We start from the raw sequence: 15853 nt of genomic DNA on the forward strand, positions 1-15853 counted from the left end.
CACGGGTGTTGGGGTGCTCACCTGTCGGTGCAGGGGTGCTTACCCTGGGGAGGTGCAGCGGTGCTCACCAGTGGCTGCTGACTGCCCCAGTCCAGGCCCCTGCAGCCCAGCCCCCACAGAGCAGGGCCTTGGGAGCTTGGAGGAGCTCAGACACAACCTCATTAAAAATTAATATTTCAGTGAGCTAATCCCCTCGCTCGGCCTTTTAATTGATTGGCTAAAAGCTCGGCTCTTTGCTGCTCGCAGGGTTCTTTTTAATGCTTTTTTATTTCCAGCGATTATTCATGTATTTTATAGCCCAACAAATGTGGCTGCGGGGGTGGAGGTGCTGGTGGGTGGTTTCAGTGGGGGCCCTGAAAAGCAGAGTTTTGGGGGACACAAGCAGGGACAGGGATGAGGAGACATCCACCTGAGCCTAGGAACAGCCTGGGACAGCAGCTCAGCGAGGGGCTGCAGCCGCCCATCAGTCGCCACGGCACGTTCACTCTGAAGCCTGATGATGTGCATTCAGGAAAACTCTTTCCAGGGCAGCCGGTTGTGGCTCTGGCTGGGCTGGGCCAGGCGAGGTCGGGCCCGGAGGGACGGAGGAGGCAGCCCGGGACGGGGTGGGGAGCGGGGCCTTTGAGGGGCGGGGGCGGGGCGGGGCCGGGGGGGGCGGGGCCGCGCGGCTCCAGGGCTGGCAGCGACGCGGAGCCGGACGCCGGAGCTGCCGCCTGCAACCGGGGGGGGCCGGGTAAGGCCGCGGAGTGGGATACGACGACACGGTGGGGCACCGGCTGCGGGGTGGGGGTGTGTGACACAGGATGGGGCTTGGCCGAGGTGACAAGTGTCGGGGGGGTGACAGCGCGGGGAGGGACGATGGCGGTGAGAGTGGCGGAGACCTGGGGGTGATGGAGGGGGTCAGGGATGCCCGGGTGACAACTGGTCAGGGGTGTTGGAGGTGGCAGATGGCGGGGAGGAGGCAGGAGGTGCCCCCCCCCCCCCCCCAGCATCTCTGGATTCCTTTGGGGTGCTGGTGTGCATGAGGTGGGGTGAGGGTGACAGGGGCGAGCGCTGGACCCAAGTCCCTCTCGGGACAGCAGAGGGTCCCTAGGATGCTGTCCTAGCTCCCATCACCACCCAGTGGGCCACCACAGAGCAGCCCCTGAAACCACAGGACCGGGTGCGGGGTGCCAGGCAGTGGGGCCAGCCTGACTTTTGGCGGGGGACAGGGGGGGACACAAACCATCCCGGTGGCGGTGGTGGGGTGGCTGGAGGGGGATGCTGGGGTGTAGTCACTGTGGGTTGGCTCCTCTGGGCTGTCGCTGTTGGGGTGGATGGGGCTGGATCCCCCTGGATGCTGGGAAAGGAGCCTAGTCCCTGCTTGGCCCCACCACCCGCGGCAGCCCCAAGTGGTGGGACCAAGCGAGGACCAGGCTGAGCAAGGCCAAACTGACAGCAGAGCTGGGGTCCCTTGGGCACCCAGTGCCAGGGCCAAAACACCCCGCACCAGAGCTGGCCTGGCTGGAGGGGTTGTTAACACTGAACCCTACTGATGCCCAGCGGCCAAGGCCGTGTTGCTGCCCAAGTGAGCAGCCCGGGAGGAAGGAGGGGCAGTGCAAGAGGCAATGGAGACCCGTGGGTGAGGTCCAGCGTGGGTGTCCCCTAGGGCACATGTTAGACCTGGTGGCTGGAGGGTGGACAAACGCCACTCGTGGCGCCGCTGCACTGGCAGGGGTTAATGCCAGACTGTTCCACTCGGATGGTTCAGGCATCGAAGGGAGGAGGAAGAGGAGGAGGAGGAGGAAGAGGAGGAGGAGGAAGATGTCACCCATCGATCTGTCATTTCTCTTTTCCAGCCAGGATGGGGGACATTGCTAACACCAAGCTGGGCTGGTGGTGAGGCAGGGGCAGGGGGGTACAGAGGAAGAGGATGGAGAGGGGGGGGCGAAGGTAAAGGCAGCCCCCCCCTCCCAAAGTATTCCCCACCCCATCGGGCCATCACCATGGCGACGAATTTTAACGACATCATCAAGCAAGGCTACGTGAGGATGAAGAGCAAGAAGCTGGGGGTGAGTGGGGGGTCTCGGGGAACGGGGGGAGGGGACGGGGACGTGGAAGGCGGGGGCACCCATGGATTTGGGGCACTGGTTGCCGCAAGAGGGTACGTGGCTGCGTCTCCCAGCCACGTCGCCTCTCGCGGCAACCTGCGTCCCTGGTTTTGGGCTGAATAAGCGACATTTTGGGGGCTGTGGTGGCTGGGGCGGGGCAGGGACAGGCCACTTGTTCATACCCAAATCACCCAGTAGTCCCAGGGGGGCGGATCCTGCACTGGGTGGGTCCCCCCCGTGGGTCTCCCACCACTGGACACAGGTCACTGCAGGGATTTGGGGGTGTCCCTGAGGGCCCCGCCCTGTGCCTCAGTTTCCCTCCGTACCCAGTTTTAGCCCTGGGGATGCCCCAGGGTACAAATTAGGGGGGCTGCCCATAGGTGGGGGGGGTCAGGGAGTTTGGTCGCCCGCCTCCATCGCTCGAAGCCAGCGGCAACGAGCATGCTGGGTAATTTCACGCTAATTAGGGAGAACAAAGAGAGAGTGGGCTTGAGGGGGGGGACACATGCTTGGGGACGATGGCCCCGCCACCCCCGGAGCCAAGGGCTGTGGGAGAGGGGATAGGGAGATGCCAGGATGGGGGTCCCCTTGGGAGCCTTACCCATGTTCGTTAATTAATCTCTGTAATTAGTGTTGGTGGCGGGGGGGGCAGGGGAGGGACATGATGGCAGCCCCAGGATGTCCCCATCCCCAGTGTCCCCTCCTGTCCCCAAGCCAGCAGAGTAAGCAGGACTGGGCAAGGGTCCTGGGGAAGGGGATGGGGACAGGGTGGGGACAGGGACCCCCACCTGCACCACAGCAGCCGCCACGCTCTCTGTCCGTCAGATCTACCGGCGGTGCTGGCTGGTTTTCCGGAAAGCTTCCAGCAAAGGGCCCCAGCGCCTGGAGAAATATCCAGATGAGAAGTCGGTGTGCCTGCACGGGTGTCCCAAGGTGAAGGGGTGCAGTGGGAGGGTGCTGGGGTGCTGCCTGCTGCTTGGGGCTTTGTGCCGGAGCGGGTCCCTCCTCGCCTAAACTTGCTGGGCTGGAGCTGGGTGGCTGTCACCCCATGCACTCTGGTGGGGGATGCAGTTGGGTTTGGGTGCAGCTGTATCTGGGTGCCATAGGGGCCAGGGTTTGGGTGCCATGGCAGCTGGGCGCTGGGTACAGCAGGGGCTGGGGGCTAGATGAAGTGGCGGCTGGGATCTGGGTGCAGCGGTGGCCAGTCAGGGGGCAACAGCCAGGGGCTGGGTGCCGTAGAGGTCAGGGTTTGGGTGCCATGTCAGCTGGGGTCTGGGTGAAGCAGTGGCTGGGATATGGGTGCCACAGTGGCTGGTCTGGGTGCAGGAGGGGCCAGGTTTGGGTGCCAGCAGCTGGGATCTGGGTGAAGCGGTGGCTGGGATGTGGGTGCCGCAGTGGCTGGTCTGGGTGCAGGAGGGGCCAGGTTTGGGTGCCAGCAGCTGGGATCTGGGTGAAGCGGTGGCTGGGATGTGGGTGCCGCAGTGGCTGGTCTGGGTGCAGGAGGGGCCAGGTTTGGGTGCCAGCAGCTGGGATCTGGGTGCAGCAGGGGCCAGGTTTGGGTGCAGCAGCCAGCGTCTGGGTGAAGAAGCAGCAGCTGGGATCTGGGTGCCATGGGGTCCTTGGTGCAGCAGCCAGGACCTGCGTGACACAGCAGGGCCAGGTTTGGGTGCAGCAGCTGGGGTCTGGGTGCAGCGGGGCTGGATTTGGGTTCAGCTCTCAATGACACCCCCCACTGCCTGCCACCTCCACAGGTCACTGAGATCAGCAATGTCAAGTGCATCACCCGGCTGCCCAAGGAGACCAAGAGACAGGCCGTGGCCATTGTTTTCACCGATGACTCTGCTCGGACCTTCACCTGTGATTCAGGTACAGGGCAGCACCCCGGGGAGCCAGGCTGGTGGTGCGGGTGGGGTACCCCGATTTGGCCAGGGTCACCCAGGGGCTGCCGTGGTGCTTTGCAGAGCTGGAGGCAGAGGAGTGGTACAAGACGCTGTCGGTGGAGTGCCTGGGTGCCCGCCTGAATGATATCAGCCTGGGGGAGCCCGACCTGCTGGCGCCTGGTGTGCAGTGTGAGCAGACGGGTGAGCACGTGGCAGTGGGGTGCCCGCTCCGGGCTCGGCCTCGGCCTCGCTAAACCCCGCCCCCAATTGGTTTTTTATTTTATTCCCCCCGCCCCCCCCCCCCCCCCCTCCAGACAGGTTCAACGTGTTCCTCCTCCCCTGCCCCAACCTGGACGTTTATGGCGAGTGCAAGCTGCAGATCACCCATGAAAACATCTACCTCTGGGACACGCACAACCCCCGGGTGAAGCTGGTCTCTTGGCCTCTCTGCTCCCTGCGCCGCTACGGGCGTGACACCACCCGCTTCACCTTCGAGGCCGGACGGTGAGATGTCACCCTCGCTGGGACAGGGACCACCACCGGGTGCCTTCATCCTGCTGGGTGCATCAGGAGGTGGCACTGCTGCCAGCACCCCAGGGCAGGCCTGACACTGGGGTGATGGCCATGGCCCTCATAAAGTGCCTCACGGCTGGGGAGGTTTGGGGCTGGTGCTGGTCCCAGCTCAGCACCATGGAGGAGACAAGCGGACAGCACTTGAAGCATGGGAAGCTGGACGAGCTGCTGCCTGGGGGGGGGTGGGGTGGGTTATTTTTATTCATCCCTTGGCTTGCAGATCCCAGTGACACCCGGTGTCCCATCCCTGCAGGATGTGTGATGCGGGGGAAGGTCTCTACACCTTCCAGACGCAGGAAGGCGAGCAGATCTACCAGCGCGTGCACAGCGCCACGTTGGCCATCGCTGAGCAGCACAAGAGGGTCCTGCTGGAGATGGAGAAGAATGTCAGGGTGAGCTCCAGCCCACCCTGGGGCCACAGCTTGCAGCAGGGGGGAGCTCGGGGCACTCTGTGTCACCCTCACCCCCACCTCTCACCCACTGCAGCTGCTGAACAAGGGCACCGAGCACTTCTCCTACCCCTGCACCCCCACCACCATGCTGCCCCGCAGCGCCTACTGGCACCACATCACTGGCTCCCAGAACATGGCCGAGTCCTCCAGCTATGCCGGTGAGTCTCCTCGGCCCCCACCAAGGAGCCGCCGGTGCTCCTCCAGCCCCCCATGGGGTGTCTCTCCCCACCACGAGCCCACCCTCTGCTTCGTCCCCAGGGGAGGCATATGCAGGTGCCCAGGCCAGCTCCGACACCGAACCCCTCAACAGGTTCATCTTGCTGAAGCCAAAGTCCTCCAAAAGTGACAAGCCTGAAAGCAGGGAGCCCACATCATCCCCATGAGCTGGCGGGGGGAGGGGGCCACGGTGGGGCTCCCCTTTTTCTTCCCTGAGGGGTGGCAAGGATGCAGGCAGCCACCCCTTCAAGTCCCCAGAGAGACCGAACTGGGGCATCCTCCATGCCAAGACCTTGGAGAGGGAGGCAGGTGCTGGCTCGCGCCCTGGCCTGACATTAATGGAGGTGATGGCTGGCTCAGCCTCAACTGACTTGAAATATATATTGAATATCCGTATTATAAGAGATTTTTCCTTCTCACATGAATGCATGAGGCGCTGAGAGGATTTTGACTCTTGGGCAATCCAGGTGGGAGATGGAGAAGGGAGGGGGGTCATGAAAGTCGGGGTGTTTTCTGCGAGGCGGGGGGGGAAGGCTGGAGCATCACCCCACTGCAGAGACGGAGCAGCGCTGGGGGATGTGGCTGTGCCAGGCTGATGGTGCAGGGTCCCAGCATCTCACACCCCTGCCGTGAAGCATGGGGTGCTCCTGGGGATGCCCCACCACCTCTGAGCTGATTTTTGCACTTCTTGAAGCTATTTCAGCACTTGCTGTGGAATTGAGATGTCTCAGGAGAAACTGGTTTTCCTTCCAGGGGACTCTGCTGGGGTGAGCAGCCGGGCAGAGCCAAGACCCCAGCATTCCTGGGCTGTCCCCACCCCAGCAGCCCTCACTTCTCCACCTGCAGCCGCTCCCCCCCTGGCCATGCCCTTTGTTTATCTGCTCGTGGGCAACCCAGAGACTGGTTTTGGCCAGTAGCACCTGTCACTCAAGGGGCAGCTTTGCAGATATAAAAAGCCCCTGGGCAGAGAAGTCGATGGGGGGAGAGCCGTGTTTCTCCGTGCACCCCCATTCCCATTGTCCTCACTCCCTCCTCACCGTCGGTGCGGCTGGGTGAAAGCCCTCACCTGGGGGTGAAGGCCCTCACCTGGGGGTGCAGCTGGGCTTCATGTGCTGAACTCGAAAGCAATTGATTTTTTCTAGTTCACCTATTTATTGACCTCCTTTAGAAGGGCTATCTTTTTATTGCTGTGCAAACCTTGGTGTTTCTTTGGAGTCTTCTTTTGGTCTGGGTTGGGGGGTCAGTGGTTTTATTTCCACCCTTAAAGCTCCAGGTCTGTGCTTTGGGGACAGGGAGTGTTGTGATGTGGGAACCTGTGGTCTGTAAATACTGTGTCTTGGGTTGGTGTAGCTTGTGGCTGAGGCTGGGGGGAGGGTGGGATGGAGAAGGGCTGCTCCCTGCCCCCTGCAGCACAGTCAGGTGCAGAGGGGCTCATTGGCACCCCAGCACCACATCCTCGCCCAGGGCAGAGGTGTAACTTGCTCTCTTTTCCTGGCTACACACCTCATCTGGAAAAAGGTTTAACATTTATTACCAAAAATGTTTCGGTTTTCTTTTTTTTTTTTTTAAGGAGATGCTCAATGAATAAACAACCCTTATCCACCCTTCTTGTTTGTCTGTTTCATCCAAATGCACTTGGGAAGCACAAGTGGGAGTAGCGCCTGCCAGAGAGAAAACTGCTGATGGGGGGAGATTTCCTCAGGCTCCTGGCAGCATCCTTGGCTCAAAGCTTTGTTCTGCCTCCAGCCACAGCCAGGACATTTCAAGCGAAGCCCTAAAACCGCCAGGGAGCAAAGGGTGGAGCAAGCTGGCACCCTCCATCAAACAACCCCAAGTGCAACAGGATGCCAGCACCCCACAGTCACCCCTCACCTCCAGCTCTGGGGACATGCCAGGGCAGTGGAGGCTCCCAGACCCCGGGCAAAGGAGGTTCAGGCTGCTCCGTCTTCCAGCTCTCCCAGAATTGTGCCAGCTCGGTTATCAGTGCCATGACTGTCTGGCTGAGCGCTCACCCCAAGGCGAGACAGCCATGCCAGCCGGGGCAGCGCTCCCTCCAGGGACGGGGACAGGTCTTGGGGAGACCTGCCATGGCAAGGACACCAAAGAAGCAGCCCTGCTGCAGCCGCTCTTCCCTGGAGGGGAAGGCAGCACGACTCGGAGCTCTCCCTGGCTCAGCATGAGCACCTGTCCCAGCACCCTGGAGCCGTTCCCATGCCCCACGTCCACGCTGGGACAAGCACAGTGGCACACATGCCTTCCCCTCTGTCTCAGCCACCACGGGAAGGAAGATGCGGATCTCTCCAGGAAAGCGTCACCAAGAAGCTCAGCCCAAGTCCTGCTGGACACTGATGCAGGGGAGGAGAAAGGGTGACCAACCACTGCCACAGTGGTCACAGGTTGGGACCCCGCACCAAGCTCCAGCCCAGCACACAACCCACCCTGGGGCTGTATGCACACTGGAAGCTGTCAGCCAGGGGTTATTAACGGCAGACTCCCCGCCATCCCAGCTCCTAACACAGAGATGATACAGAGCACAGGCAGAGTCTGCTCCGAAGGAGTTTTTAAATACAGCTAAGCCTGCCTGGCCCATCTGGGCTCTTCTGCAGCACTGCCTTCTGCAGCATCTCACCTACCAGCCCAGCCTCAAACATCTGCTTTCAACGCAGTGCTGGGTTGGTAAATGACAGGCTACCTGCTGGAGAGGATTCTGGTCTCCTTAGGAGATAACGTCAAGAGCAGTAATCAAGGGTAGAGAGCTATGCTCCCTCCAAACATCTCATTAAGTTAATGTCTATTGAAGAGAAGTAAATGATGTGACATCTCTTCCTGTGGCCCCAGATGAGGTTTCAGGGATGACAGAACACAGAGGGGTAAGGCTTTATTCAGCACAGTAAGGGAGAAACATGCAAATAAGGTAGGGTTGTGTAACTGAGGTACACGCTTCCCAATCCCAAATGCCACATGGCCAGAATCCAAACCTCTGGCCTAAAGCTCAGGGATCGCTTAAAGACAAAGCCTGTCCCAGCAAAGGTGCTCATTGATTCCCTTCCTGCTTTACCCTACACACCACGATGGCTTTTCATGAGAAGGAGGGCCAGGGAAGAGGTGTCACCAACCAGCAGAGCTGGGCCAGGAAAGATAGAGGGAGATGGGGAGGTAAAACCCTCAGCCCAGAGCGCTGCTGGACAGAGGCAAGGACTTTCTGCATCACTCACACGTCAGCACCCGCTTGCAAGGGGGCACCTCAGTTTATAGTGAGGACATCGCTCTGAATCTCGTGGCTCAGCTGGGTCTGGAGGTCACTCAGCTTCTTCTTCAGGCCGGAGAGTGCAGAGAGAACGATGGTCTCTGGGCGCAGAGAACCACAGGACTCCACGTTGTAATAAAACCTGAGGTTACAAGTCAGAGGGTTAAGTCACCACCTGCCCTGTGAGGAGGTGCAAAACCAGAGAGCATCCACAGAGCAGTTCCAGCCCGTCCTGACCCATCGCAGGGAGCTCTGCTGGAAAACACAACCATCAGCATCATTCACCTCCCAACCAGGAAACAGCCAGCACTACCCGTCTAAGACCATCACACCAACACTCGTGACTCCACAGGCTGCAAGAGCACTTCTGGAATTTTTTTCTGTTCAGCACCATGATCCCCGAACCAGCACAGAGCTCCGCGACAGGGAGTAAGGTTGGCTTGGCTGCAGTGCAAATAACCTGGGAGAGGGGGTATCACGAGCAATCCGAGCACGAGAGACCCACATGGGTGAATAAATACCCTAAGCCATTTTCCCCCAGAGGCCTCACGCTTCACCTAGTGCTGCACTGCCCCACTTGATACCACAAACTCAGGAGAGTCATCTAGTATCTCCCAGAGGGGAAAACCTGCCAGCCCTGAGCATATCACCACTTTAACTCCAACGTCTGCCCTGCTTTTCAGGGAACACCAGCTCCCTGGGCTGGCAAACTTCAGCACAGACTAGATACTCTTGTATTAATGAAAGTAGATGAGATGCACTCAGCTGGTCCCCCCATCTTCCAGCTGCGGCAGCGCATTCAGCTTCCTACCTCTCTGGCTTCCCGTTGGGGTCATAGGGAGCCTGAGCATCCTCCTCATCAATCTCCGAGTACTCACTCTTGGGCCTGGAATCAAAGAGCAGGAAAGGTTAGCACAGAGCCCACGCTCCAGCATAGCCCCACAGCACCCAGGCACTCTGCGGCATTGTTTGGTCCCACAGAGTGAGCACTGGGGCTCCCATCCAGCAGGTAGGGGAGCAGCCATCAAACATCAAGTCACAGAAAAACAGCCCAGTCCTGTGTTGTCTTTTCTAACTCCTCATTAATGACACACAGTCACCCAGCAGTGCTGGAGAAAGAGATCAGTCCCGCTCCACCCAAACTCGGCTCCATCGACCTACAGCAGCACAATCTGGCAGGTACGTACAGCGAAGGGATGCCGATGCCTGAAGCAACTGTGTTTGTGGAGCCTGGACACTGTTTATGGAGCAATGGACCTCATGTTACCTTTTTTTTCTGCTTTTCACCAGGCCAGGAAAACACGGGAGCACTCCAGCACTCGGTTTGTGCAGCACAGCTGAGAGGCGGAGGCCCAGCTGGGTTGTGTCCAGCAGGAAAAAAAAAAAAAAAAATCTCCTGTACTTCAGACACCAGCTGCATCAGTGAGCCCCGTCCCAATGTCCTGCACTTCCACGCCTCTACACGCATCGCCACCAAAATCACAATACCTGTGCATCAGCCAGGCCACTATGTCTTTCTACCTGCGGCGTCCCTTGGCTTATAGAGCATCATACTGGGGAGACTGGAAGCGCTCCATCCGTGTAAGAAAACCCAAAACCTTGAGCTGTCTGAGAAGCCAGCATAGAAAATCCCATGCCCATCAAGGTCTCCTGCTGGCCTTCCTCCGCCTCAGCGATGTCAAGAAAGGCTGATCCTAGCACCCTGTCATCAGCTGCCTTAAATAAAACTGCACTTCCCAAACAAACCCTCTGTCTGTAACAAACCAGTAAGAGAGGTAAAGCGATAATGGAGCTGGGTCTTCACATCACTTGCAGAACCACCCAGGACTAAAAAAAACAGGGCAGAGGTTTCCACCACCACGACAGCCGCTTTGAGAGTCCAGCTGCATGCCAGGGTTCTGCCAACAGCCTCAAAAAGCATGAAAAACCAAACCAAAAATAACAGCTTAGCCTTGGATAGTAGAGGCCTTTGTCTCTGTACTGTCTACACAGGGAATTGGATGACCTTGGAAAGACAGACTTATCATCAGGGCACAGGCAGCTCCAACGTCCACCTTCTTTTGGGATTTTTCCAACTTTCACATATATTTTGTTAAGAACTTCTCAAAAACTGTTTCCAGGTACCCAGCCTATTGTATAGCACACCAGGTTCCTGAAGATGCAGGCGACTCTGCCACCAAACAAAAGAATCCCCGGTTGCAGCTGCCTTGGGCCACCCAGCCAGGGAAGCACCTCATTGCCAAGGTACAAGTGCTCAGCCACACAGCTGAGGCTGTTCTCCACAACGCCAACATCTCCAAAAGCCCAAACTCTCCAAAATTCACACTGTGAGAATCCTCAACCAAAAAGAAGGCAATACCTAAGCCTGCCTGGCATCTGGCTGTCCAACTCAAAGCAGTATTCCAGGTCTGTCACTTCATCAGTGTCAAAGACTTACTATCCAGCATTACAAAAATTAAACCAGATAATTTTTACAGCACCAAAATGAAGCCTAAAATGATTTCAAATCCCGATTTGAAATTCCACATCACAGAGACATTCTTGCTCCTCAAGCATCCAATCTATCACCCAGACAGCAACTGAATTTTGGGGCAATTCACCTGCTGCAAATGATCTGGAAACTTCAAAACTATTCACTTCCACTCCCAAACTGCTGCTGACAAAGGACAGGCTGGCACATCAACTCTTTTAACATGCTCCTGACCACAAAACTGCTGAGCAGCATCCTCCTTGGCTCTGCACCACCTCACCACAACCAGCTTCTCACAGACTTTCCCCAACAGCTTGGTCTGTAGCTGGCAGTTCCCAAAGTCAGGCACTCCACTGTGCAGTTCAGCAACGCTAAGGAAAAAGCCCAATTCCAGATTTCTGGCACTACCAGCCAGCCTCGTTCCTACTGCAGATCCCAGAGCACTGCCCTGACGAAGTCCTGAAGGACCCAAACGCCTGGCACATCCCGTTCTCACCCAGACTGACTGAACCGGACCCACAAACACACCTTACAGAGCCCATCAAAGCCAACAGGAGTTCGCTCCTTCCATCTGTAAAACAGGGCTGGGACGGCTGCGGGCAGATCCCACCCCATTTCATGCATGTTCTGGATTCACTCACTTCTCCACCCTTGGTGACAAAAGGCTTCTCTAGCCTTCCGAGTGCAAACCTAGCTGCACAGGATCTCCGTGACAGCTCCTGAGAGAAAGCCCCTGGCAGTCAGGCTGAGGTGTGAATTCTAGGCTAACTGCACCCCTGGGAAGCACGTTTACTGACAGCTAACATAGTACGGGACAGCATAAGGCCATGCTCTGCAATGAATCAGAGTGCCCAGACTTGCAGCGGACAGTGTGGAGGCACAACAGCCCACTTCCTGCCTGCTACTGCTTGCCACCATTTGCAGAGCCAAATCTGGCAGCGTGGGGCCTGGCTGTGACAGGAGGAAAACCCGATGAGCCCCTGCTGCCACCCAGCCTTGTCTCCAGCTGCAGCTCTGCACAGGCTTTTGTTCCGGCTCACTCAGCCCTGGCTTCTGCGGTCCCTGCACCATATCCTATCCCTGTACCGAGGTCTTCCTGACCTTGAGCGCAGCTCTGGCTGCTGCCCTGCTGTTACGGCAGCACATCCACTCACCAGCTCAGGTAGCTACTCATGAAGAAGTGCTGCTAGGTGAAGTCCTCACCCTGGCCAAAGCAGGGCAGCAGCTTTCCAAAAGCAAAACCATGTCACTTTTAGATGAGATGCAGCATGCTACCAGTGCAGCACATGTCAGAGCAGAGGAAAGGGCCAGAGAGGAAAACCCTGCTGCCAGAGCTCATGCTCCAGGAGTGAGGAGATGTATGGGTGAAATCAGAGCCACACACTGAGCTCCCTCAAACAAAGAGGGCTGCAAAATCAGCCTTGCAACCTAACCTTCTGCTCTTCGCTCTCGTAGCAATCTCTTCACCTCGCATGGACCTATTCCTTCCTCAGACCTTACCCTGACCTACATACCACTTCTGCAGGGAAGAAAAAACAGCCACACATGGCGGGAAAGAACACGGAAGTGAGCGAGGTAAAACAGCTGTGACACTGTGTGAGGGAAGGACAAGAGGCGGCCACAAGCCAGTCCACCTTGCACACAGCTACAATCAAGTGACTGGCCTTGGTACCTTAACACAGGAGCAAAGTCTGTGCAGGGGGAAGCGACTGGCATGCTCACGCTCACTTACTGACCCAAATTATCCCCAGGGTTGAAGCATAGGTGCCTTTTGGAAAATCTTTTCCAGTCCCTCCAGACATGAGGACTTACCACTCCTCTGGTTTGGGGTACACGGTGTGCCTCAGCGCATTGTCCGGGTCGTATTCGAAGGCTACGCCTGCCGTGGGGTTCCATTTGGCGTGCTCCTTGCCAAAGCCCTTCTTGGCATAGGCTCGCAGTCTCAGCTCCTGGCCCTTTCGCAGCTTCACAATGAGGATGTCTGCGGAAAAGCACATGCCTGTTTGAGAAGGCTGCAGAGGAGAAACGAGCATGCAGATCTCACACTGGCAAAAGCAGGAATTTTTAGGGCCCAGAAAAATATCATCAGAAGCCAGGGCTCGCTTGGATTCTTAGAGGGGCTCATCTGTGTCCCCAGAGTAGCTGGAGAACATCTTGCTAAGTAAAAGAGAGTTGCACGTATGCCCAAAGGCACAGCTCAGGCCCCCAGGCAGCAGCAGACACTACAGCATTTTGCATCATTGCTGTCTCTAAGCTCTCATAAGCAGAGAGAGAAGTACCCTCTGACAGGACTTTACTCCTGGGGATAATCTTTAAGTGGCATTAAGGCTAACCCCTGATGCAGCGATGCCGGTGTCTCTCAACTGCCAGCTTTACAGCTGCCTTACAGTTACACAGCTAGGAAAGGAAGAATGAGTTCAAAGAGCCTGAAAGAAAAATTAATTTCCTCCTCCAGCTCTTATTCCCAGTGAAACACCACTTACCATCCTGCTCCACATAGTCATTGGGATCGTTGTCTCTGCTCCGAGATGTTACCTGCAGAAGAACAAAAGCAACTAAATTAATGGCAAGATCCACTTTACTCCCCACATCAAATAGCAGCTGCCTACAAAAATTAGAGACTGCAGAAAGCCACTCTAGAGTGACTTGAAGCAACAAATGCAGCCCACCCTACTTCACGGAAACTGGGACAACACAGGCCATTGTAGCGAGGTACACGACATCCCACTCCAGCAGCCTGCTCGTCTCCTGAGCTGCTCTCCCCACAGGATGGCGAGTGCTTCAGCCCAGCCCAGCGCTGCTGTGTGGCTGTGACACAGCCCAAAGTCACTCCCACGACTGATGGCAGGTGACACACAGCATTCACAGCACCTCAGCCAAAGCAAGCAAGAGACACTGGGCTACAAGCGAGGCTTTAACCAGGCAGACACTACCACCAGCCACCAGAAGCAGCCTGCAGGTTGTGGTGACATCTGGATGTGGCCTCAACAGCATTTTAAAACCATTCTCTACTAAGTCCCTCTACATCTGTTCTGCTTTGGCTCTGTCAACCCTTCCCAAGGCAATTGGGCAAGAGCCATTTGGCAGTCCCTGGCCCAGGCTCCTCACACTTTGCCACACTGAGAGCCAAGAACCAGAAAACCAAAGGCCTCGGGGTTTCTGCCAAGCCTTCGAACAGGCTGACCTTGCCCAAGCCCTGGCAGCAAGCGGGCAGGCAGCGACATGGCAGCAAGACACAAGCGCACACACTTTGTGCATTCAAAGCAAGATGGAGGGGCTACACTAAAGCCTCCCAAGGGTTTGAGATGAGGGGTGCAGGATGAGGCTTTAACAAGGCCATGCTGCTTTGACAAGCCATCAGGCAGCAAATGGAGGACAACAAGGCAAAGAGGCAGGCACTGGCACACACTGCTGTTTCTGCAGATATTCCTGCTTTGCTCTCCCACCAGTTTTAAGCGGGGCTTTAGGCGACGTGAAATGTGCTCAGAGGCCTTGTTTTGTCCCCACCCCCTGTGTTCGCCAACCTGGCCTCAATAGGAATGTAGAGCGGGGACTTGCAACTAGCAGAGGCATCGCACTGACCGGTATGACCCGGGGGTTGTTGGAGATGAGATCGCGGGATGTGACGTGACGAGTCTGGTCTTCATTGCACCGGACGTCTAGGGTGAACTCCACAGAGCACTCTGGACAGAACTCATCACATGTGCAGTCCTGGGACAGACACAGGTCAAGACCTTTATGCCAAACCTCTCCCAGCAAGGAATTAGTGTTTCCCATCATAGCAGACACCCACCACCACCAAAATAATCACCCACAACATTTTGCTTGACTCACTCTGGAATATTGCATCTTATCCACAATGTCATCGCTGGTGAGCGGGATGAGACCTGTGGAAAGTAGGAAATCAGAGAATCACCCGAGTGAGACCATGGGAGCACCAACCCTCCTGCTGAGACAGGCAGAGGGACAGAAGCCTCCTGAAAAAGGTGCTTCAGCATCTCCAGACTGATTTCGCCTGCAACCTCTGCCTTGCTGCACATCATCTTCCCTGCCATGCCTGGCACTCACCCAGCCTGTGCGCAATGAATTCATCATGGAGCACAGAGGAGTTGGCATCTATCTGGACCCAGTCGATGGCTGCAGAGAAGAAAAGGTCAACAACCTGAGAAATATTTCTGTGGAGAAAAGCCGAGCGATTTGTGAGGGCACAGAAAACGTTACGGTGAAGCTGAGACAGCATCTGGTAATACACAGTAGTGGCTAAATGGGTGAGCTGAAGGCAGCTTGAAGATGGAGGGGAAGCGGGGAGAGCAACAGGGCTGGTGGCCCAGGGCACCGTGGCCCCAGGGAAGCGTAAGGCAGTACCTATGATAGGGACTTCTGCGATGAACACTCTTCGGATGGAATTTGCCACCCTGAGGGAGAGAAACACCCGTGTTTAGCCAGGAGGGAACGTGGAGCTTCGCGATGCGCTGGCCTGTCCGCAGAGACGCCGGCCGGGCCCGAGGCCCAGGCCATGCCTTGGAGGCCCTGACCGGGCCCGCACCGGAGGTGCCCGCTGGCAGGTAGGCCGCGACCCGCGGAGGGAGCGAGGGGGGCGATCCCCGCGGCCCGTCCCGCCTCCCCCGGCCGGCTGCGGCCGCGGGGAGGCCGCGCCTGGGAGGGGGGCGGTGCGAGGAGGCAGGCCCCGAGCTCCGCCACCGGGGCCGCCCGCCGCCTGCTGCGTCCCCGCGCCCGCCCGGCCCCGCCGGCGGTTGCTCACGCCAGGTCCGTGTTCTCGATGATGAACTTGACGTTCTCGTCCGTCAGCTCGGTGATGCGCACTGTAGGCTGGTTGGCGTACGGCATGGCTACGCCCCCGCACCGCTCCCGGCCCGCCGCCGCCCGCGCCCGCCCCCTGCCGCCCCCCCGGAGGACCCGCCCGG

At 57.7% G+C, this 15853-nt stretch overlaps 2 protein-coding genes across 4 annotated transcripts; one reads left to right on the forward strand and one right to left on the reverse strand.

Moving 5' to 3' along the window:
• Positions 1-1985: 1985 nt before the first annotated feature.
• Positions 1986-5378, forward strand: DOK4 (docking protein 4). The gene is made up of 8 exons (XM_086469250.1): positions 1986-2051; positions 2916-3023; positions 3842-3956; positions 4052-4171; positions 4285-4474; positions 4797-4935; positions 5030-5153; positions 5254-5378. The coding sequence occupies exons 1-8, from the start codon at positions 1986-1988 to the stop codon at positions 5376-5378; spliced, it is 987 nt and encodes a 328-aa protein (XP_086325376.1).
• A 2698-nt stretch (positions 5379-8076) lies between these two features.
• On the reverse strand, positions 8077-15802 carry POLR2C (RNA polymerase II subunit C). 3 transcript variants are annotated; one of them, XM_086469066.1, is made up of 9 exons: positions 15691-15802; positions 15294-15343; positions 14997-15065; positions 14763-14815; positions 14511-14639; positions 13412-13463; positions 12741-12909; positions 9270-9344; positions 8077-8600 (listed from the first exon to the last, which is right to left on the reverse strand). In XM_086469066.1, the coding sequence occupies exons 1-9, from the start codon at positions 15774-15776 to the stop codon at positions 8456-8458; spliced, it is 828 nt and encodes a 275-aa protein (XP_086325192.1). In that variant the 5' UTR covers positions 15777-15802; the 3' UTR covers positions 8077-8455. The 3 variants fall into 3 exon arrangements, with proteins under 3 accessions (XP_086325192.1, XP_086325193.1, XP_086325194.1); XM_086469067.1 differs by lacking the exon at positions 9270-9344; XM_086469068.1 differs by lacking the exons at positions 8077-8600; positions 9270-9344 and adding an exon at positions 9684-9814.
• Between the last annotated feature and the right edge of the window lie 51 nt (positions 15803-15853).

The sequence above is a fragment of the Leptosomus discolor genome, chromosome 8 (genome assembly GCF_034619465.1).
Source record: "Leptosomus discolor isolate bLepDis1 chromosome 8, bLepDis1.hap2, whole genome shotgun sequence".
Classification (NCBI taxonomy): Eukaryota; Metazoa; Chordata; class Aves; order Leptosomiformes; family Leptosomidae; genus Leptosomus; species Leptosomus discolor.